Below are 22,480 nucleotides of genomic sequence, written 5' to 3' on the forward strand. Positions count from 1 at the left end.
AGCAGCGGTGGGAAAACATGGGATTACAAGTGCAAGATGACAATGTCTGTCCTCCAACCTGTAAAAGTCCGTGAATGAGGCAGAGCGACTGCCCGATAAAAGCTTCATCTGGAGGCACTCCAAATAGTTAAGTACTCAATCAAAATGGTTGGGTTAACTGCTGGGTTGTTTAGCCCCTCAACAACCCAGTGGACTGGATTCACACATCACACTCAGCAACATATGAAGGAGCCAATCATGGATTGCTGAATGAATGTGGAAATGGCGGGTTCGGCTCTCTCGCTTGTCCCCAACAGTCCTTGGGTTGTTTAACCCATGGGCTGTTGAGTCGTGCAAACCAGGTCAGAGTGTAATCTTGCATGTACACCGTCTTCTGTAAACAGGCTCCCGGTCTGTACAGAACACAGATCACTTAGCCCAGCTGACCACAGACTGGGGGGGTTCCCAGATAAAAGGATCTGCTGCAGTTTCCCTGTCAAGATGCTCAGTCAGAGGAAGGCATGATATGAGTCAGAGCAAACCACTGGGTCAGATTTCCTCTTTGGACTCATGAGCTTCACATTGGCCTCACAGGGAGGGGTGAACATTTCGGTTTCATGGGTGCCAGCATGGTCCATGCCTGAGGTCCTGACTGCAGAGTGTCGGAGACTCCAGAGACTGAGTCAGGAGCTAAGCCCAGCAAATGCTCAGGCCTTAGAGTACCAAAGGGAACAGGGATGTGCAACATCCGCCCCTTTGATTGGGCAGCCAGTATTAAGCCTCTAGATTGGCTAGGCCTGGTATAAATAGTATGAGCCAGGCCTCCTATTGTTGCCTAGTCAGCAGGCCAGCATCTTTGGCTTAGTGAACAGGCCTCTGGCCTAGCTCAAGTCTCCCCTGCCTAGTTCTAGCGATGGACACCAGGGACTCAAGGTTAGGACACCCTCAGAGGTGGGTTGGAGTCAGAAAAGCGGCAGCCACAGTATAATAGCCACATAGCCGCCGTCTGGAAATGATCAGAAGCTTCAAACTTTCTCTCTGTGGAAGATCCTCTTCACATCATCCATACTCAAAGTAGAAATTCACCCACATCACTAACATAGCAGTATGTCAGAAGAGAGAGCGAGAGCTGGAATACAGGCTACCAGATACCAGCATCACATCCCATAAATGGCTTAAGTCCCGTTCTGGACTTTACACTATTATTATTATTATTATTATTATTATTATTATTATTATTATTATCATCATCATCATCATCATCATCATCATCATCCTCTTTTCTCGCTTGTGGCGGTTTTTCTAGATGAACATGATAGGCTTTGCCAGGTAATGCTATCTTTTTCTGATTCAGGAATTTCCTGACTATTGAACAGGTTTTAAGTAAGACTGCGTTCTGGATGCTGGTGTGGATGTATTTTGGTAGGCCCATTTTCTGAAGGTTTTCTGTATAGTTTTTTGATGTGATGCCAGTGACTGGTGAGCCTAGAGGAATAATTTTAATGTTTACCTGTTGCCATAGTTCTTTAACTTCCATGGCCGGTGGTGTATATTTTTTCTCCCTTTTCCTCTTCCTTTTCTACAACATTGTTGTCACTACTGCTACTACTACATAATACATATCTGTATAGCACTTTCATGCGTTCACTTTACATGCATGACATATTTGTAATCCTTACGACAACCGTGTAAGAATGTCTGTACTATTATTCCCCATATTGCACGCAGGGATGGACTGAGGCTAGGGCCGGATCTACACTACTGCTTTAAAGCGCTATAAAACTGTTATAAAGCACTTTAAAGCAGTAATGTAGATCCGGCCTAGGAGAGAGTGACTCGCTCAAGGCTACCTAATGAATTCATGTCAGAGGTGGGAGTCAAACCAGGGACATCCTGATCTGTGACTCAGCTACAATGCTATACCCACAAGGGGAAGCTTTCTCAGTCGTTGGAATATGCATCATCTATTTACTAAAAGATGACTTAGATCCAATTTATATTAATTTAGTGCATGGAGCTCTCCAGTACCAGCAGCAGAAATCAACCAGGGTCCCCAGTACAGATGCTTGGCCCCCGACCTGCCTGATCCCGTGACCCCCAGCTTATCTGGTGGCAGTGGCTGTGAAGCTGCCCGCCATTTTTATTTTCCCACAATGCCCTGCAGCACCTGCCACTGGTGTTGACAAAATCAAAAGGACAGGTGGCTTCCCAGATACAGAGCCCTCTTCCACATAAGTCCATGGCTGGGGGAACAAGTAAGGCAGGAGCCCAATGACATGGGCAGGTGGAAATCCACTACAGAGCTCTTTGCCAGGGCCCCCTTTAAACTGGAGCTGACCCTGGACTTCCCTGAGAATGCTGGGAATTGTAGTTTAGTGAAGGTCTGGAGACTCCTGTTAGAATCTCTATATCCCCACCTTCTCAGTCCAAACTGTTGCTCTCTCTATTAAACCAGTTTAACTTAGTATAGACCTGGAGTCTCCAGCAAGGGTCCCATGAATACCAATGTGCCTTCCAGGCTTCCTGCCCTTCTTTATTTTTGTTTTATTTCTAAAAATGTTATATAAAACTAGAATAAGTTATAGTTCAGGGAAAGCTTGTCTGAAAAGACACGTTTTCAGGAGGCGTTTGAAGGATGTTATGTTTTCCGCCTCCCGAACCACACGAGAGAGGGTTTTCCAGAGGGGTGGGGGCCGCTACAGAGAAGGCCCACCGTTGAGGTTCTTCATGACGACAGTCTGTTCGTCTCGGAATGACGAGCAGGGCCTCCTCTGACGATCGCAAATGTCGTCTGGGTGTATATTTTAATGTCTTTGCCTTACAAAAGTGCAACTCTCAGGGAAGTGGGAACTTAGAGGTTGGAAGCTGGCATAGTTTAAGTCCGTACTCTGGTGAGACCTTTCCCCCATGATAATTAAGAGCTCTACCACTCTTCAGTCTAGAAGGTCAGCGACCGATTTATCAATGTATATTTTAGGGTGGATTTAGGTCTAAATTAGGCAGGATTTTAATTCTGTGAAAGCAATCGACATTCATGGCATTGGTTTAAAAGAAAAATAAAGTTAACTAGTTGCCCAAGCAGGATGCAATAGGAGCTTCCCTTCTGAGGTAAACAGCAACTTGCAGAAGGGAGGCGAATTTTCATAGGGACCATGGGGGGAGGGGAGATGGCTTAACCCTACCACCCTGCATGCCATGGCCCCAATCCTGCTTCTGCTCTCTCCCTAGCGGTTATTTATATTTAAAAAAAACATGTGTGTCAATTGCCTTGAGGCAATTAATATCATGTTCTAGTGTGGCTTCAGTCCCAACGGTAACTGTGAAGTAACTTGAAACCCATCTAATCTAGTTGACCAAATGACTTCTGGGGCACTGAAGTAAGGGAAGCAAAAAATCTTTCTTTCTTTCTTTTGTTCCATAACTTGTATGTAAATCTAAAAGCAAGGTCAGCCCAAAGCATTTCGTTGCCTGAGGCGGAGAAACAAATGGGGTCAACACCAAGACAAGATGAACAGTACCTAATCCAGCCAGGTTATTTGGGCACCTGAGGCCAAAAAAATTCCACAAACACTTCACCCTATCCCTGGCAGTAAAAATACAGTAACAACCAATTAAATCACTAACTGCCCTTTCACAGCACCTGCTGCCTGAAGCAATGGCCTCAGTCAGCCTAACGGTAGGGCCGGCCCTGTCTAAAAGAATAATTTAAAAAGTGATTCTACAATGAATTCCAGAGATGTCAGAGAAGAGCTGCCACTTTCCAGGGCAGCCTGGAGGATGCCATGATGTCTAGATGTGACTTGAGTATGCCTCTAAGGAACAAGAACATGGGAATAGATGTGGGAACAGAGCCAGTGCGGTGTAGTGGTTAGAGTGTTGGACTGGGAGTCGGGAGATCCGGGTTCTAGTCCTCACTCAGACATGGAAGCCCACTGAGTGACTTTGGGCTAGTCACAGACTCTCAGCCCAACCTACTTCACAGGGTTGTTATTGTGAGGATAAAATGGAGAGGAAGAGGATTATGTACACCACCTCAGGTTCCTTAGAGGAAAAAAGGCAGGATATAAATGCAATAAATAAATAAACATACAGACAGACAAAATAGGCTTTTCCTAGAGACTGAGCCAACACCTGAGAAGAAAAGCTCACCTGGGGATTGTCCATGTACCACAGAAGGCTGTTGGCCTGGGTATCCAGGATGAAATATCTTCGCAGGAACTTTCCACAGGCTTCATTGTCCTCAATGTCCAGGAACCCACAGATTCGGTTCTGACGATCCACATAAGGCATTCCGGGCTCCTTCTAGCATCCCCCTGTGAATCAGAGGCATGTACAGATGAGACCCAGGTCTTTAGCATGCACAATTACCTCATGCAAAGCCCATTCCTAAACATTGCTCCAGAGCTGGTCTATGCAGCTTGCAACACCATCGCTGAAGCAGCACCGTAGAACAATGCTGTTGCTTGCCCAGGACAAACGAAACAAAGCAAAACCTCAGAGGGGTTGCCAAGCATCTAGAACAGTGGTCTTCAAATGATGGACCACAACCCAAAAGTGGGTCGTGAGATCACTCCAGGTGGATCGCGACAAAGCTGTTGCTGCCATGTTAAGCAATTGTGAAATTGTGAATGTGGTTCCCATGTTGTAGGTTGGGAGTCTTGGATCTGGGCCAATTGAAGAGCACTGATCTAGAATCTGCTACGCTCAGTTTGGTGGATCACAAATTGTGCAGCCCTACTCTGCAAGCCAGGGCCTAATTCCATTGATAATGGCGAAAAAGAGTTCAGTGTCAAAATGCAGCATCGCGTAAGGAAATGACAATGTTTGATCTCTGCAACAGCCAATCAGCCTTCAGGGGGAAAAATGTCCACCTGTCTCTCCTTCCCTCCACTGCTCCAGGCTGAGATACTCCAAGAAGACCATGCTGCAAGTATGAGGTCCAGCAGAGGACTGCAAGTCTTAGGGCCTTCTCAGTGGTGGCACCCCAGTCGTAGAATTACTTATCCAGGGAGGCTCACCAGGCAGCTCTGTTTTTACTTTCTGTAAACCAGGGTTGTTGAAATTCTATTAGTCCAAGGGCTGAATTCAATTTCAGAGAAGCTCTCCTAGGGGCTGCGGTCCAGTGGTAGGCGGGGCCAAAGGCAAAAGGGGTGGAACCAAATACCAAAAATCCCAGCACACTGTAGCTAAAAGCTCTTACTGCTGATAATTAAGACTTAGGAGAGGCATTTCAACCTTTTCAAATAGGATAAAAAAACACACGCAAAAGCCAGGAAACCCGGAGGGCAGGATTGGAACCACCGGCAAGATGGATTTGACTCGCGAGTCAGAAGTACTGCACTCCTTCTCTATGTAGCCCACGTGACCCATTATTATTATTATTATTAGTAGTAGTAGTAGTTATTACATCACAGCCAAAGTTCTCTGGGCGGTTTACAAAGATTTAAAACGGTGAACAATTAAAAACTAATATTCAAAATTTAAAACCATAAAAAGCATAAAAGCAGACTACATACCCATAACTGACAGCAGCTTATTTCAAATATGCCTTTGAACGAAGAACACACAACATGGAGATGATTAATGTGGGCCCATTGTTTGTTGTTTATTCGTTCAGTCATTTCCGACTCGGTTTTGTTTGGGTTTTACTGGAAGAAAACCTAGGACACCAACACACACACACACACACACGCAAGAACCACAAGCAAACTCCCAGTTAGAGTACATGTAGCAAAGCCCTGTGAGTAAAACTTGCATTGTATGGGTGTAAAGATAATATTGTGCTAATTTGGATTTGGAGATGCCCTTGCCATTAGAACTGTAAGAAATGCAAGTTGCTTACCTGTAACTGTAGTTCTTCGAGTGGTCATCTGTGCATTCACACATATGGGCTCTGCGCCTGCGCGGAGCTACTGTCGAGAAACTTCTAAAGCTGAGCTTTTTGGCGGGAACCCTCCCCCACTCCATAGTGCGCATGTCTAGGAGGGTTCCCGCCCAACTCCTCAGTTCTCCTGAGACCTTAGCCTCGGTACCGAGGAGTATTTATTTTATATAATGTAGCACCACACCGAAGCGGGGACGGTGGGTGGGTTGTGTGAATGCACAGATGACCACTCGAAGAACTACAGTTACAGGTAAGCAACTTGCATTTCTTCTTCGTGGTCTCTGTGCATCACACATATGGGCGATTAGCAAGCTGACTTACCGGAGGTGAGTAGGTGTCAGTGCAGGATTGATGACAGGACCGCTCTTCCAAATGTACAGTCGGCTCTAGCTCTCATATAGAGTCTGTAATGCCGAATGAAGGTTGTAGACTTTGACCATGTTACAGCTCTACACAGTTCTGTGACTGAAACACCTCTATTAAAAGCAGTAGACGTTGCGACTGCTCTGGTGGAATGGGCTTTGACACACGTTGGAAGTGTCATGCCTGCTAGATCATAAGCCAGAGATATGGTCTGAACTATCCACGATGATATTCTCTGTATTGATGCAGGTAGACCTCTCCGAGGCCCAGTATGACAGATGAAGAGTCGCTGTGATTTACGGATGGTGTCTGTGCGAGACTTGTAAAATGCCAGCGCTCGTCTAACATCGAGCATGTGAAGTGATCTTCACATCCACCATAGTAGTGACCTTGCCACTTCTGGTGGTACGTGAAGTGTGATTCGCCTTGCGTTTTGTGTTGGATTGAATGCTCTTGTGAACCACAGTTGCATTCTTCGCATTTTCAGACGTGCAAGTCTTATCACCATAGTGGTAGATGCCATCAGTCCTAACATTCTTTGGATGGTAATGGCCTTTTGTTTGCTTCGTCCTCTTATTGTTTTTGCTAGGTTGATGATGGTTATTGCCCTGTCCAAGGGGAGGAATGCTCTGCATAGGTCTGCATTGAGGATTGCTCCTATGAATTTTATGGATCTTGCTGGAGTTATGCAAGACTTCTCTTTGTTTATGTAAAGGCCTAAGTCTTGAAGTAAGAGTTGTATGGTATGTAGATTGTGTATTAATGACTGGCAGGATTGTGCGACTATCAGCCAGTCGTCTATGTAAGGATAGACTTGGATCTTTTGATGTTGTAAGTAAGCACATACTGCCATGCACTTTGTGAACACGCGTGGCGCTGTGGACAGGCCAAATGGTAGCACTGTGAATTGGAATGCCTGTTGTCCGACGAGGAATCGTAGGTACTGTTGGCTTTGGGCATGTATGTCGATATGAAAGTAGGCATCTTTCAGGTCTATTGATGCGAACCAGGCGTGTTTTGAGAGCAGTGGTAGTATATTGGCTAGGGAGACCATCCGGAGTGTTTAAGTCTCTTAAGTCTAAAATAGGACGTAGGCCGCCATCCTTCTTTGGTACGGTGAAATAGCGGGAGTAAAATCCCTGATGTATTTGGGATCTTGGTGTTTTGATGATGGCTCCCTTTGCTAAGAGGGATAGGACCTCTTGCTTTAGTGGTGTTGATGGGGTTGTAGTGCGAAGGATACCGGATGGTGGTAGTGTGTCGAATTGTATTCGATATCCCTGTGCAATTATGGAAAGGACCCATCTGTCTGATGTGATGTATGTCTATGTCAAGAGGAATTTGGATAGGTGTTGGCCGAATGGGGTGATATGTTTGGTGGTTTTGACTGTCCAGTCAAAGCCGCTGTTTGTTATTGAAGTCCGTTTTACGTCTCTGGAATCGGTTTCGTGAAGAGGGAAATTGGCCCCTGTTTGGTTTCTGTTGTTGTATTTGTTGCTACTGGAAGCGTCCTTGTTGAAATCTGGGGCGATAGTTTTGGTATCTTTGGTATTGAGCTTGTGGCTGTCTATACCAGCGTCTTTGTTTGAACTGTTGAGTAGGAAAGGTTAGTCCCATTTTTCTAGCCGTTGTCCTGGCCTTCTGTACCGAGTCCATGGATTCATCGGTCTTGGAGTCAAATAATCCCTCGCCATCGAATGGGAGGTCTTTGATGCGGGTTTTTGCTTCTTGCGACAGTGCAGTCGATCTGAGCCATGCATGGCGACGGAGTGCGACGGCACCAACCATTACCTTTGAACCACAATCAGTCTGGTGCTTTGAAGTATGAATTTGCTGTTTAGCAAGTCTTATTGCCTCATCTGTAAAGACCCGGGCAAGTTCTCTTTGATCGTCACTTAAGCTGTTGCAAAGTGAGGCGATTTTATCAAGTAAGAAAACTTGATATCTCGCCATGGTGGCTTGATAGTTCGATACTTTTAAGCTCAGTGAGGCTGATGAATAGAACCTCCTTCCCGTGAGGTCTAGACGTCTGCCTGCTGACTCAACGATAATCGAGTTTGGTTGCGGGTGACAAAAAAGGAATTCCGCATCCTTCTCTAGGACTTTATACATATTTTCCAACTTCTTTGATGCAGGGGGAATCGATGCGGGTTGTTTCCAAGATTGTTGGATTGTCTGTAAAAGTGTCGGTGCAAAAGGAATGGCTATTGGCAAAGCCGATTCTGTATTTATGACGTCAAAAATTGGGTCGTCTAATGCTTGTAGCGGCTGTGATGTTTGTAGGCCCAGGGATTGTGCCATGCGCTGGATCTGGTCTGAAAAGTGGGCGAGATCTTCAGATGTTGAAAGTGGCTCGTGCGGTGCTACTATTCCATCTGGAGAAGCGGTGGAAGGCGCAATAGAAGAATAAGAGGCCGAATCGGACTGGTAGTCGTCCGTTAGCGAACGCGGAGAGGCTACTTGTAATGCTAGATGCTGTTCATTGTTTTGCTCTTGTTCCCCTTCCCACGATGCTGATATAGCAGGAAGGTCGCGTGGATATTGAATCGATTCGATATCGTGTCTCGGTGCGGAGTACGGTACCGATGTACATTGTTGTGAGCATGTAAAGGTTTGTTCTCGTGGTCTCCGTGGAGAAGAGGTATATTAGTAATAATTGTCGTGGTGTCAATGTCGACAGGGTTCCTCATAGTCATGGGATGAGATGTCGGAGCGTCTGTCCCTATCCGAGAAGGGGGAACATGATTGATATCGATTTCTCGGTATCGTAGAGTGGATGGACTCTGGGGAATCTCATCGGTATTGTTGAGAGCGTCCTTGTCTTTCCTGTGGTGCTCTTGATATAGGAGCTGTATGAGAGCTAAGTTGCATAGGGGCTTGTCTCTGAGGTGAGTCCCTTATTTCGCCCTCCGAAATGGAGACGGATGGCACGACATCGTTCCTCGGTGTCAGAGGCAAGGGTGTGTTCTCTACTCTCGATGTCGATGGAGATTGCGCGGACTGGATCCTCGATGTCGACGGAGATCGTGCAGTCTGGGTCCTCGATGTCGATGGGCGGTACACGGTAGTTGGGCGGGAACCCCCCTAGACATGCGCACTATGGAGTGGGGGAGGGTTCCCGCCAAAAAGCTCAGCTTTAGAAGTTTCCCAACAGTAGCTCCGCGCAGGCGCAGAGCCCATATGTGTGATGCACAGAGACCATGAAGAAGAACTTAAGATGTGCCATGCTGGATCAGACCAAGGGTCCATCTAGTCCAGCACTCTGTTCACACAGTGGCCAACCAGCTCTCAGCCAGGGACCCACAAGCAGGACACGGTACAACAGCATGCTCCCACCCATGTTCCCCAGCAACTGGTGCACATAGGCTTACTGCTTCGGATACTGGAGCTATCAGACCTAGTAGCCACTGATAGCCTTCTCCTCCAGGAATTTATCCAATTCCCTTTTAAAGCCATCCAAATTCGTGGCCATCACTACATCTTGTGGTAGTGAATTCCATAGTTTGACTATGCGCTCTGTGAAGAAGTGCTTCCTTTTATTTGTCCTGAATCTCCCACCAAACAGCTTCATGGGATGACCCCGGTTCTGTGTAGCTGTGTAGCACTGTCACATGGGATAGTCCAAAAACTGACTTCTGCAGGCAGAGGCAGAAAGCGGCTGCCCCAGATAGATTTCGAATGCTGTGAAGTTACTAACCCATAACATTTTGAGCTAGCCACCTTGAGTACCATTTTTCTTGGTACAAAGAAAGAGTACATATCAAATCAATCAATCGCCCACCTGCCCAAACATACGGTGGCATGATGAGGGCAGAAAAGGGAGGAAAACATTCTTCATCAACAAAAAGCTTCTTCTGCCCAATTGTCTGAAATCTTTAAGAGGTAGCGTGGCATAGAGAGTGAGGCCTAGATGCTAATCCTGCATTGAGCAGGGGATTGGACTCGATGGCCTTACAGGCCCCTTCCAACTCTACTATTCTACGATTCTAATTTCTATCATAAAGCTAAGTCTGTGGCCTTAGGTAAGTCATTATCTGTCAGCCCTGAACTACCGCATGAGGCTGTCATGAGGGAAGAATGAGGTAAACCCTATGTCTCTGCATGTACCCTTACCAGATGAAATTTGTCATGTGATAAGAGATCAGCACCTTCTCTGTGGTGGCACCACAACTTTGGAATGGCGCCAATCTTACACATAGGAGTAAGACAGGTGCCAGGTCAAAGCCTATTTACTTGCCCAATAATTTTAAGACCAGGATATTATTTGGCATGAGACCCAGTGTGGTGAGGTGGCTAAAGTGTTGGACTGGGAGTCGGGAGAATCGGGTTCTAATCCCCACTCGGCCATTGAGTGACTTTGGACCAGTCACACAATCTCAGCCCAACCTATCTCATAGGGTTGTTGTTGTGAGGATAAAATGGAGAGGAGGAGGAGGAATATGTACGCCGCCTTGGGTTCCTTGGAGGAAAAAAGGCGGGATATAAATGTAATAATAAATAAATAAATAAAACGGTTTCCTCGCTTTTAGCTTCCTCTAAATTGTTTAATTATAATGTAGAATGATTCTGATCAGTTTTTCTTATGGCTATTACATACCACCCTGGTGTCCCTAATGGGAAGGGGAGTCTAAACTTATTTTTAATTAATAGCCAGTTCGCCTATACCAAGAGTGGCCTACTCTCTTGGTCTTAAAACACTGTCCCAACCAAAGAATCACCCTCTCTTAAACCCAAGCTAACTCCATCCTCACCCATTGCTAAGAGAGGGCAACTTCCTGAGAAAACTCACAGAGAAACCCCTCTGCAAACGGGAAACTTCGAAAAAGTTACTAGAACTCCAGCACAAAAGTTCAGGCCAAATGTGAATTAGTCACATTTGTTTTCCCAAACAGTGCAACGACTGGAACTTTTAGCCCAGTGCTGGGTTTTTCAAACTTTCTGCCTTCAGGGAAACCCCAACAGCTCACTCATCAAGGAATTCTGCATGGCTCCTAGAGAAGGATGGCCCTTATCAGGCCATCGCCCTGGCCGTGCCACAAAAGAATTGTCAAGGACCAAAAGACGGAGTAGATGCCCCAAGTCTTTGGATTGCAAGTTCTAAGAGCAGTCCGTTTGGAAATACCCTTTACACATCAGCCAAAAAGAGGAAACGTGAAACCAAAGACAAGAAAGGGCAACACAGTTTTGCATATGCTAATCTACATACATAGATGCAAATTTAGAAATAATTATTACAGTGTAAATCTGGAGTTGGGGCAATGTGGTTCTCATAGCCGCAAGTGTGACCCAGACACTTTTCTTGGTGCCCGTCAAGATGCCCTACCCTTCTCACTTTCTCTTTTTATTAAGAAGTTTTCTTACCAGCAGCTGGGAAAGCTTCAAAGCAAAGCGATGGCTTCCAGCCGCTGCCAGATTCCTTCCCGATTAATGCCTCCGGGCCAGACATGGAGTCCAGAGGCATTCATCAGAAATGAAGATGGTGGCTTGGCTTTGCAGTTTGCCCAGCCACCTAGAAAATGGGGGCGGGGAAGGAGAGAAGGGACTCTAAGTAAGACTTGGTGGGATTAGTTGGGCTGGCAGAGGGGAGGGAGAAAAAGAGTTTGCCTTCTGTTTCTGTTGGCACTGAAAAATATGGGTTCAAATCAGTTGTTTAGCATATTGGGGCTCAGACCCCACCTCTGCCTTAGTCTCAGCCTTTTGGGCAGGTTACTTGTCCTGCGTGATTAGCCACACCTCCCATGGCTGCCATTTTGTGGTGGGGCCAAAAACAGTCTCTCAGATTCCCAAATGTGCCCGCAGGCCCAAAAAGGTGGCTTATGTTCGGTGCGAACAGAAAGCCAACACAACCCACAATAGTGGGGAAGCCTGTGATCAGGTGATCCGTGCACCTATTTTAAACACTTTAACAGGGAGCCTTTGGCATTTATTATTATGTGTTTTAAATTTTGATTTTGTTAATCACTTAAGAGATTTTTGTTAGATATGGTAAGTGGCAAATAAATTTATTAAATAAATTAAAGAAGGGAAGGAAAACTGGGAGAGCGAGTGGGCAGAGAGGAGCAGTGATTACACATTGATTTGAAATAACCAGCATTTGAGTCCTGAACAGGTCTCGAACTGGTGACGTTAGGGACCTTGAGTGAGGATTGGACCTGTGTGCCACCACCCAACTATGTAATTGTAGGGATATCAGCCAAGGACACCTCCTGATTCTCCTTCATCCCATAAAAACTTCTGGATTGGGCTTGTCCCCTAGCCCAAACAGCTGAGAAGATGGGTTTATATCCCTTTTATAAGTTATAAACTTGGTATTTATCAAGATTGCTATGCCCACTTGTCCTCAATCCAATGTTGTGCTTGGGTACAGCTGTGAAGAAGCGGTACTCTCAATGCTTGTCAGCGTCATGATGTTGTAGCTCGTGCAGCTGGTACTTATATGTAGCATATATTTACTGAGTCATGTTCCCTCCCCCCCGCATGTTTTCATGTCTTCTACCCTGATGTTTCAAGGGTAGGTAGGTGGATGTTACTAGTGGGTAAGTGAGATGTTGTTATTTTTGGTTATATTTTCAATTGGAACTTATTTGTGTGTGGAAGTGTCCTCGTGAGAAGATCAGTAATAGTAAATAGACATCAGTAATGGTGGACAAAGTTGCTCTTCCAGAACATTTGCGAACTACAAGTTCAATCGCAGCTTTTAAAGCTCAGCTAAAAACTTTTTTTCCTAAAGCTTTTAAAACTTGGTTTTGATCTGACTTTTATACTGTTAGTTTTACTCTACCCTGTGCCTGTTTGGTGCATTCTCTTCCCCTTCTTATTGTTTTATTATGATTTTATTAGAATGTAAGCCTATGCGGCAGGGTTTTGCTATTTTATTGTTTTACTCTGTACAGCACCATGTACACTGATGGTGCTATATAAATAAATAAATAAATAAATAAATAATCTTCCCCTGTAATGTGTAGCCGGTGCCACAGGGAAGCACTATATGGTCCACATGATTAAGTAGAAATGAAGCCGTGCATTGTGCCCCTGTCGAAGACTCTGAGGAGGAGGAAGACTTAGATGCCCCAATGGAGGAGGATGCCCAGGGTCTGTGAGGGCCTGTACTACAACAGGGGCCTGAGCCCCTGGAAAAGCCTGGGGTCCTCAGGAAGAGGGGGGAGTCCACCTCAGAAGAGGTTGAACACCCTGCAAGACCCAAGGAGCAATGACGCCAAAGGAGGCAGGCCCAACTCGGAGAACCTCAATACCAGGCTGGAGCAGAGGCCTACTCAAGAGGAAAGGAGCTCCTCACGACTAGAGGGACCTCCTCATGAGAAGGACTCTCTGCAATCAAAGTGGGCATATTTAGCCTGGAGAACAGAAGACTGAGGGGAGACACGATAGCACTCTTCAAATACTTAAAGGGTTGTCACACAGAGGAGGGCCGGGATCTCTTCTCGATCATTCCAGAGTGCAGGACATGGAATAACGGGCTCAAGTTAAAGGAAGCCAGATTCCAGCTGGGCATCAGGAAAAACTTCCAGACTTTTAGAGCAGTACGACAATGGAATCAGTTACCAAGGGAGGTAGTGGGCTCTCCCACACTAGAGGCCTTCAAGAGGCAGCTAGACAACCATCTGTCAGGTATGCTTTAGGAATCCACATTTCTGCATTGAGCAGGGGGTTGGACTCGATGGCCTTATAGGCCCCTTCCAACTCTACTATTCTATGATTCTATGGAAGTGAATGAATGCAGCTGGGGCTCCAGTAGGAGCCCAGTAGAAGCTTACAGAAGCTCTTAGAAACAACATCTCTGTTTGACTCGGGCGCCGGCCTTGCTACCTGCTTATGGATCCGACTCCATAAGTGACCTTGGTCTGGGTTTGACTACTCCCTCTGAATAACTCCTTTTGTTTATACATCCTGGCTTTGCTATTTGCTCCGTTGGCTCCGTCTAGGACTGTATGCAGATTCTGTCTTGACACGCCCCTCTGTTGTACCCTCAGCCACTGACTCACAGAGCCTAGCCCAGACTCAACACCTGGGGGGCGGGTGAGGTGGAGATAGGACACCATGCTTCCTGGCTGCACACGCTGGTCCGGCCCCGCCGCACCCCACCCTCTGTTGAGTGTGAACATCTGCAAAAAGGGCCCTACGCGTGAGCAACTGCTCTCTTTGAGGACACCCGTGCTCAATGTGTGGACGTCAGGGCTGGGGCTGTCAGGAATAATTCACCCCTTTTCGTTATTCCCTGAAATTAGGGGAGGAAGCTGGCTGGGTTGGAAGGTTTAAGCAGACTAGGGCCCTGCATGCTTCCACTAAAGTAAAAAGAGAGTGTTAAGGTCAGCTGCAGACTACACATTTAACGTAGCACATAGTAGCGTAGCCATTAGCTAAAGGCTGCACAGCTTTCACACCACCAGATTGCTTCTCACATAATAATATAGATATTTATAAAATACTTGGGGGGGGGGACAGAGGGGAAAAGTTCTGCTACGAAGCCATGATTGCAGCTGAGCTTACCTAAGGACAGTGCATATGCAAAAATGTTTTGCAACTGTGAGAATATGATGCTTGATTAAACAGAAGAGTTAAAAATTGATACTCTTGGTTTTGTTCCCAAAGCAAAGCTTGCAAACAATAAATAAAGGGTTTCTTCTTCTCCTCACCCCCTCTTTTTTAAAAACTTAAATCTGAGAAACATGTATGAGAAAGGAAGGATGTGGCCACAGAATCGACAGACACTAGTGATAAAGTCAAAATTTCTGCCTACCTCCCTGACCAGGGCACCTTCTCAGCCTCTTCTCAGTTTCATTTACGACAGCGAGAGCACGCAGGGGATGAAGAGGTGAATGGGGATGAGCAGTGGTTGCACCCCCTCTCCAAGATCAGCAAAGCACCCACTGTTCTAAGAGCACCACCAGAACTATTTTGCGCAGAGTGCCCAGGAAGCTCAGAGGCAGCATGCCAGAGAATGCTCTCTTTGCATGCTCTGCCTCTTCCCAGGCAAAGGCTTCCCACCCAGGCTGTTTTACCAAGAGCACCACAGTAGTAGGTTCAACAGCGGCAAGACACTAAATCATATTTTAAAATGATGGCCTCCAACTGCTGCAATGCAGCTAGGCCAAAACATGCCCCCAAGGTAGACGCATTCCCTGTTTTTCATTAGTTCACTGTTTTCACCTTTTGTAAACCGCCTAGAGAGCTTCAGCTATGGAGTGTTTATTACATTTATATGTAATAAATTCATATTAACAGAAAATGTTGGAGGAGGAGTTTCATCTTCTACATGTAAAAGCTATAACATCTGTACTACCGTAAGAGAAAGGTCTTCTGTATGAGTGAATAATGTGTAAGTAAATATGGGACTATAACTGGGGCTGTTTTTTCACTATACCAGCTAGACGCCACGCTGGGTTGGAATTATGGGAATTCTTTCACTATACCAGCTAGACGCCATGCTGGGTTGGAATTATGGGAATTCTTTCACTATACCAGCTAGACGCCATGCTGGGTTGGAATTATGGGAATTCTTTCACTATACCAGCTAGACGCCACGCTGGGTTGGAATTATGGGAATTCTTTCACTATACCAGCTAGACGCCATGCTGGGTTGGAATTATGGGAATTCTTTCACTATACCAGCTAGACGCCACGCTGGGTTGGAATTATGGGTGCTGCGCTCCAACACATCTGGATGTCAACAGCTGGGGAAAGCTATGAGAAACCTGTAAGAATACTGAGGGACACACTGAAAGTCAATGCAAAAAACAGCAAGAACCAAAACACAATATATTGAATAGCATCAATAAAATAAAAATATATGGTTTGTTTTTTAAAAAATGGTAGTAAGAGCCTGTCAACCATGCCAGTGGTTTTGCAACTACCGGCCGGCACCTTATTGCAAAACTAGAACACAGAACACTGCCTGTTTGTCTCACACATCTTTTGCTCTCCTTACACCCCTGAAAGTAAAAGTGCTAGAGAAACTTACCTTTTCGTTTGCTCATTTAACTGAAAACGGAGAATTCAGGGGAAATCCAGGCATCCCCCCTTCCCTTGTTAGAGCCTTGCATCTACGTATGCTCCACCAGTACAGAAAGGTTTATGCAGCCCACGAACGTCATCACAGGCAAGAGAAAACCTCAAAAGGGAGGGTAAAGAAAAGGTCCCGAGAGAATGACAGCTAACCAGCAAGTTCAGAAGGACACCCCAGCAGAAATTCTGCAACCAAAGTTAAGGGTGGAGATTGGTAAGTACCTTTCAACCGCACGAGCTCAAACACAGCGTGTTCTGCAACGCGGCACAAAGACTTTGGGTGCAAGCGTTACCTCCTCAGCTCACTAGATCTCTGAGCATGATCTGAGGTAATGACGCCTTTTCCTGTGCAGAAGGAGCTTGGTTAAGAAGAGTGTGCAATATTCTTGCAAATCTCCTTCAGCAAAGCCCAAAGAAAGAAAGAAAGAAAGCCATGCACCTAACTGAAGCCACTGACTGAACTCAAAGACCCTGACCTCACGCTGCAGGATATCATCAGGTCCAACTGTTCACAGGTCTCCAAAGTACAGTCTATGCAGGTGTAAAGTTGGCCTACAAGTTCAAAAATATAGCATGGCACAGTTTTCCTGAGATTCTTTCCAGGGTTGGCATCAGCACCCAGCATGGTTGGGCAAATGCCAGGGCCCACAGGCCCAAGGAGGGCCCTTGGGGCTGTTACCAGTCTGCGTCGCTGGCATCTCTTTCTGCTTTTTTTCTTAAAAAAAACAGGGAGGTGGCAGGCATGTGGGTAGCTAAGCGTCTGCTGAGGCTGCAGCCTGAGATAGCAAGGCCCGGAGGCATGGCAAGGCAATGAAGTTGGCAGGTGACTGGAACAGAGGCCTGAGTTTTGTTGAGTGTCCATCACCATGTAAAGATGTCTGTTTGAAAAAGGAAAAAGTGATCTCTGCCCACTGCTGCTTGGTACAGTAACCTGGGTCACCGGGGGGGGGGGGGGAGGCAGACAACTGGGCCCCCTCAAACCTGGGGCCAGCCCTGAAAGGTTTCAGCTTCAAAACTGGAGATTGCAAAATGATTCAGTTTCCCATTCCTCCGTCTATAAAAACTGCTCATGCAGTTCTATAGCACTTTGTACCTTCTTCACATGCAGGCCCCAAGCCCCCACGAGGGCTGTGGCATATGGAACTTCTGAACATGGCTTTAGAGCAGAGAAGACAGGATTAGGGGAAGGGCAGGGATTGGCAAGAAAGAGGGAGAATTGGCCGAGGCAGCCTAGGGAATTATGAGAAATTCATTTCAAATTTGCTTTTGACCAGAATTTACTCAATTCATATCTCTTGGAATTGAACGCGAATGCAAACACAATCTGAACGGCCATACATTCCACGCTTGCGATGCAATTTGGATAACAACAAAAATTGTTTAAAAATTGCATGCCTATACTATTCTATGACTCTATAATCCAATTATTACTTACAGAACTTCAAAATACACGCTGCACTGGATAAAGTCCAATTGCTAATCCACACAGTTAGTAACTCATGGCTAAGCGGTTGGCAAACTATTCATTTTGTTTTATTTATTGAATTTGTATCCCACTTGTTAAACAAAAGCGTCCATAAGTCAGGAGAACCAGAGCGATGGGACACTAGTATAATATTGCTTGGTATCTATCCTTGCAACACACTTAATAATTCCCACATTTTCATATCCTTTTCTCTTTCTCATTCCATACGACTGAAAATTAGCTGTAATATACTCAATAAACTTAAGAGATTGTGTGATACCCTATCTGCCCATTCAGTGGTTGTGTTCATCAGGAGATACCTTCCTTGTGCTACTCAAGGTTACAGAGATCCAGTCCATGGTGGCTCGGAATAGGCCTTTGGAATCACTCTCTGGAACTCCCTCCCATTACAAATTAGGCAAGTGCCAACAAATTAGGCAGGTACCTACTAAAATGGACCTTTTCAAACAGGCATTTCCAGAAAGGTAATCTTGTCCTCTGTATGGGACTTGCTTTTGTACATCAGTTAGAAATTTCTGTCTTAGAAATGATCCATAAATATTGAATAATAATTCACCAACATTTGGCCATCAAATTCAACCTCATAAAACAACCTACACCACACTATACATACTCACCCGAAACAACCTTGGAAAATGCAGATCATAAAATATACTGGGACAGAACAATTCATATGGACAAGACAATACTTTGCAACCAACCAGGCATAACAGTTACAGACAAAAAAGAAAAAAAAACATATATACTTCATTGACATAGCAATACCTAATGACAAAATGTTGTAGAAAAGGAAGAAGAGAGAAAAATATACACCACTGGCCATGGAAGCTAAAAGAGGTTAGCTTCCTCTAGGGAGGTTGTGGGCTCTCCCACACTAGAGGCCTTCAAGAGGCAGCTGGACAACCATCTGTCAGGGATGCTTTAGGGTGGATTCCTGCATTGAGCAGGGGGTTGGACTCGATGGCCTTGTAGGCCCCTTCCAACTCTGCTATTCTATGATTCTATGATTCTATGACTATGGCAACAGGAAAAGGTCAGAATTATTCCATTAAACACACCAGTCACCAGCATCACATTAAAAAAAAACACTATAAAGAAAACATTCAGAAACTGGGCCTACTAAAATATATCCACACCAACATCCAGAAAGCCGTCACACTTAAAACTACACATGTTCAATAGTCAGGAAATTCCTGAATCAGCAAAAGACAGCATACAAGCAAAGCGTATCATGTTCATCTAGAAAAACCACCAGGAACAGGAGCAGGAGCAGGAGCAGGAGCAGGAGCAGGAGCAGGAGCAGAAGCAGAAGCAGAAGCAGAAGCAGAAGCAGAAGCAGAAGCAGAAGAAGAAGAAGAAGAAGAAGAAGAAGAAGAAGAAGAAGAAGAAGAAACAACTAAGCAAGGTAAGCAAACATCTTGAATATCTAGATTCTATTCCTGTAACACAGTCAGCATCACCTGTGCTGCAGAATCTGGATACAAAGCTCATGTGGTCCTGGCTCCCACAATCGCACAGAAGGACGCACTCTGCGTCAAGGCCAGTGGCTGCCATACGCAAGGCTGGCATGGGAGGTATGTTCTCCAGCCTATGGTCCCTTGCTGAAGAGGAAGCTGCTCTTGGACCTAGCAAAGCTGAGACCCAAAGGGCAATAGGCAGAAGGCCACAAGGCTCCTAGGTCCTCAAAAGCACTAGCAGTAAAAATAGGAAGCAACATAACATTGTACCTAAGAGTATTCTTGAACGCTTTCAGTCTGCAGTTAGGTACTGAGCTAATAGTGAAAGAGACTCTAGAGTATGACATTATGTAAAAAGGAGGAACCATAAATTGTGCAAACTGATTGCAGTAAATGATTGGTCATGCTGGTTGTGGGACACTTTTTCACTTTACATATTTCTAAAAAAAGGAAAAAGAAAAAGAGATGGGAAATAAATGTATCATGAAATGCCTCCAAGGAGGCAGCTTTGTGGTTAAAAGCACCACTTATCTACTAATGCATATATTTTTACAAGGAATGATTCTAACCATTTTACGTAGGTTCCTCAGGTGAAATGAAAGCCTGTGACCCTGTTCAGATAACACATTAAGCCACAATGGTTAAGCATTTTGAGCTAAACACTATGGCTTAGCATGTCATGTGAACCATGACTTTAACGTGTTGTGTGAACCATTCCTAGCTATGGTGGCTACATAACCACAGTTTAAACACGCTCACTAACTATTTGCTGTGAAAGGGTTACCAGCCTAACCATGGATTAGTGTGTTGACTGAACAGGCCCAGTGTGGTGCAGTGGTTAGAGTTCTTGACCCTGGACTACAGAGCCCTGGATTCAAATCCCGGCATGGCAGCAAAGCTTATAATTTGTTGTTGGGTTGTTCAGGATGGTTAACAAGCCACCCTGGCTGCGTTCAGACAACACACTAACCTACAGTTCAACAAACAACCCACAGTTCAAAACAACCCATACACAACCACTGGATGAGGGTGGGCGTGTTGGCTGAACAGCTCGACTGTATGTTGTTTCAATTGTGGTTTAAAAAGCTAATGTCCCCATGAGCCCATTGTCAGGCGAAGAGATTTAAAATTTTATATGATTATATGCTTATACACAGAGACAATGCCTAACACTCTAAAAAGTGTTTACTGTTTTAATGCTGCAATATGGGAATGCAGAGGTTACGGAGGCTTCTTCATACCTGCCACGTTCATCATTTGATAACTGCAACCTCAGACAATGGCTTGCACATAGAAAGTGGCCCTCAGAAATCTAACTCCACCGACAGAACTTCCATATCCCCACCTCATGGGAACATAGGGATCTGCCTTACGGTGACCCAAAGTAGCATAGATCTTATGGTCTTTCAGGTCAAACTATTAGTCCATCTAACCCAGTATTGTCTGCTCTGATGGACCATGGCTTCCCAGAGCCGTAGCTAGGCCAAGGTCTCTCTCATCAATCGATACACGATCATTTCAGCCAAAGATGGCTGGGATTGAACCTGGGACTTCCTGCGCAGAAGATTGGTATGTCTTGCCCCTGAGTTATGCTCCCTCCCAAAGCAGAACGCTTGTCAACAGATTAAGTTCACACAATCATGCCGCCAATCACGAAGTGTACAGAAATCTCATGATGAACGCCAGCCTTCCCCAACCTGGTGCCCTCCAGGTATGGTGGAGTACAACTCCCAGGATGATCCTGTGAGCCTGGTCAATGGGTAGGAATCCTAGGAGTTGTAGTCCAGCATATCCAGAAGGCCTCAGATTGGGAAATACGGATATATGTGTACAAATTAACTAGGGCCTAGTCTTAAGCAGCAGGTAGCTACAGTCATGAGGCCTGAACAAGCAGAGCAGGGCTTGGCCTAGTCCACACTGAGGCAGTAGTTCAGAAGACCACAGGTGAGGGGGTTCATCACATGACTGAATGCTTCCCCACACCACAAAAATCTTTCCTCTTGTCATAGAAAAGTATCATTTCAGTTAAAGGTCTTGGTTAGAAAAACCCTAACCTAGGACACACCTGTTTACTGGAATGGAGTGAGAAGATTTCAATATGGAGGGGCATTCAAATCATGCAAGCCCCCCCTCCCCGAACTTGGAAGTGGCACAGGTCCGGACACAGCACCATCTCATGAAAATTCAGATTCTTACATCAGCTTGCATTTCCTTTTAGTGGCTGAAGAAGCCAGTCCTTGATCTATAGGACCTGCCACAAATACCACATCTGTAATCATTTGATGATTAAATCATGACCAAACACTACACTTCTTGTAATTCATGCTTGTTCTAAATTAGTCAGCGAGGCCTAACATAGTATATAGCATTCGGCATTGGCCTAAAATAGCCTTCCTCAAACTGGCACCTTCCAGACGTCACAAGAGGGTGGAAGCCCACCAGAGGCCCAAGGCCTCTCATACCTGGGCAAGCCATGTTGTTTTGCTACAGCATTACACAAGAGCGTGCACATCGCAAAGACCTGACATCTTAAGATCCCATTAAGAACATAAGAAGAGCCCTCCTGGATCAGATCAAGGGTCCATCTAGTCCAGCACTCTGTTCACACAGTTGCCAACCAGCTGTCGACCAGGGATCGCAAGAAGGACACGGTGCAACAGCACCCTCCCACCCATGTTCCCCAGCAACCAATGTGTACAGGCTTACTACCTCTCATACTGGAGGTTACATTTAGCCGTCATGACTAGTAGCCATTGATAGCCTTCTCCTCCAGGAATTTATCCAACCCCCTTTTAAAGCCATCCACACCATCACTACATCTTGCGGTAGTGAATTCCATATTTTAACTATGAGCTGTGTGAAGAAGTCCTTCCTTTTTTCTGTCCTGAATCTCCCACCAATCCACTTCATGAGAGGACCCCGGATTCTAGTATTATGGGAAGAGAAAAATTCAGATTCTCAAAGTCTGCAAGGTTAGGAGACACCTTAGCCGAGGTATTTCCAAGAAAAGAGTGCTTAATTTGACTAAGGACCCCATTATAGCTGGGCTTTTGGAACCTGTCTTCAGGGTTGGATCCAAAGTACATGGAGAAAATAAGGAAAACAGGAGCATGTACAGCACACCATCCACCTTATTAACCCAGTTTGGCCACTACATGACTGCCAAACTGAAGGCTTCTCCGAAGAAGCATTTTCCTTAGGTTAATCACTGCAGACACCTTGCAATATATACAGCCACTCTCTATCGCATTCAGGTTGCCAACTACTGACTAGCCCCTGCTCCTCTGC

General features: G+C 45.5%; 1 protein-coding gene across 2 annotated transcripts in view; it reads right to left on the reverse strand.

Annotated features, from left to right (window-relative positions):
• The window catches only part of PLEKHA2 (pleckstrin homology domain containing A2), a 95,471-nt gene that overhangs the window by 60,868 nt on the left and 12,123 nt on the right, over positions 1-22,480 (reverse strand). The window contains exons 1-2 of one of the 2 annotated variants that reach the window (XM_063139284.1): positions 16,206-16,265; positions 4,129-4,292 (exon numbers count right to left, since the gene is read on the reverse strand). In XM_063139284.1, the coding sequence (XP_062995354.1) occupies positions 4,129-4,269 (141 nt within the window). In that variant the 5' untranslated portion in view covers positions 4,270-4,292; positions 16,206-16,265. Of the gene's footprint in view, positions 1-4,128; positions 4,293-16,205; positions 16,266-22,480 lie in introns of those variants that run through there. The other variant, XM_063139283.1, reaches the window with a different exon arrangement.

This window comes from Elgaria multicarinata, chromosome 12 (assembly GCF_023053635.1).
Source record: "Elgaria multicarinata webbii isolate HBS135686 ecotype San Diego chromosome 12, rElgMul1.1.pri, whole genome shotgun sequence".
Taxonomy (NCBI): domain Eukaryota; kingdom Metazoa; phylum Chordata; class Lepidosauria; order Squamata; family Anguidae; genus Elgaria; species Elgaria multicarinata.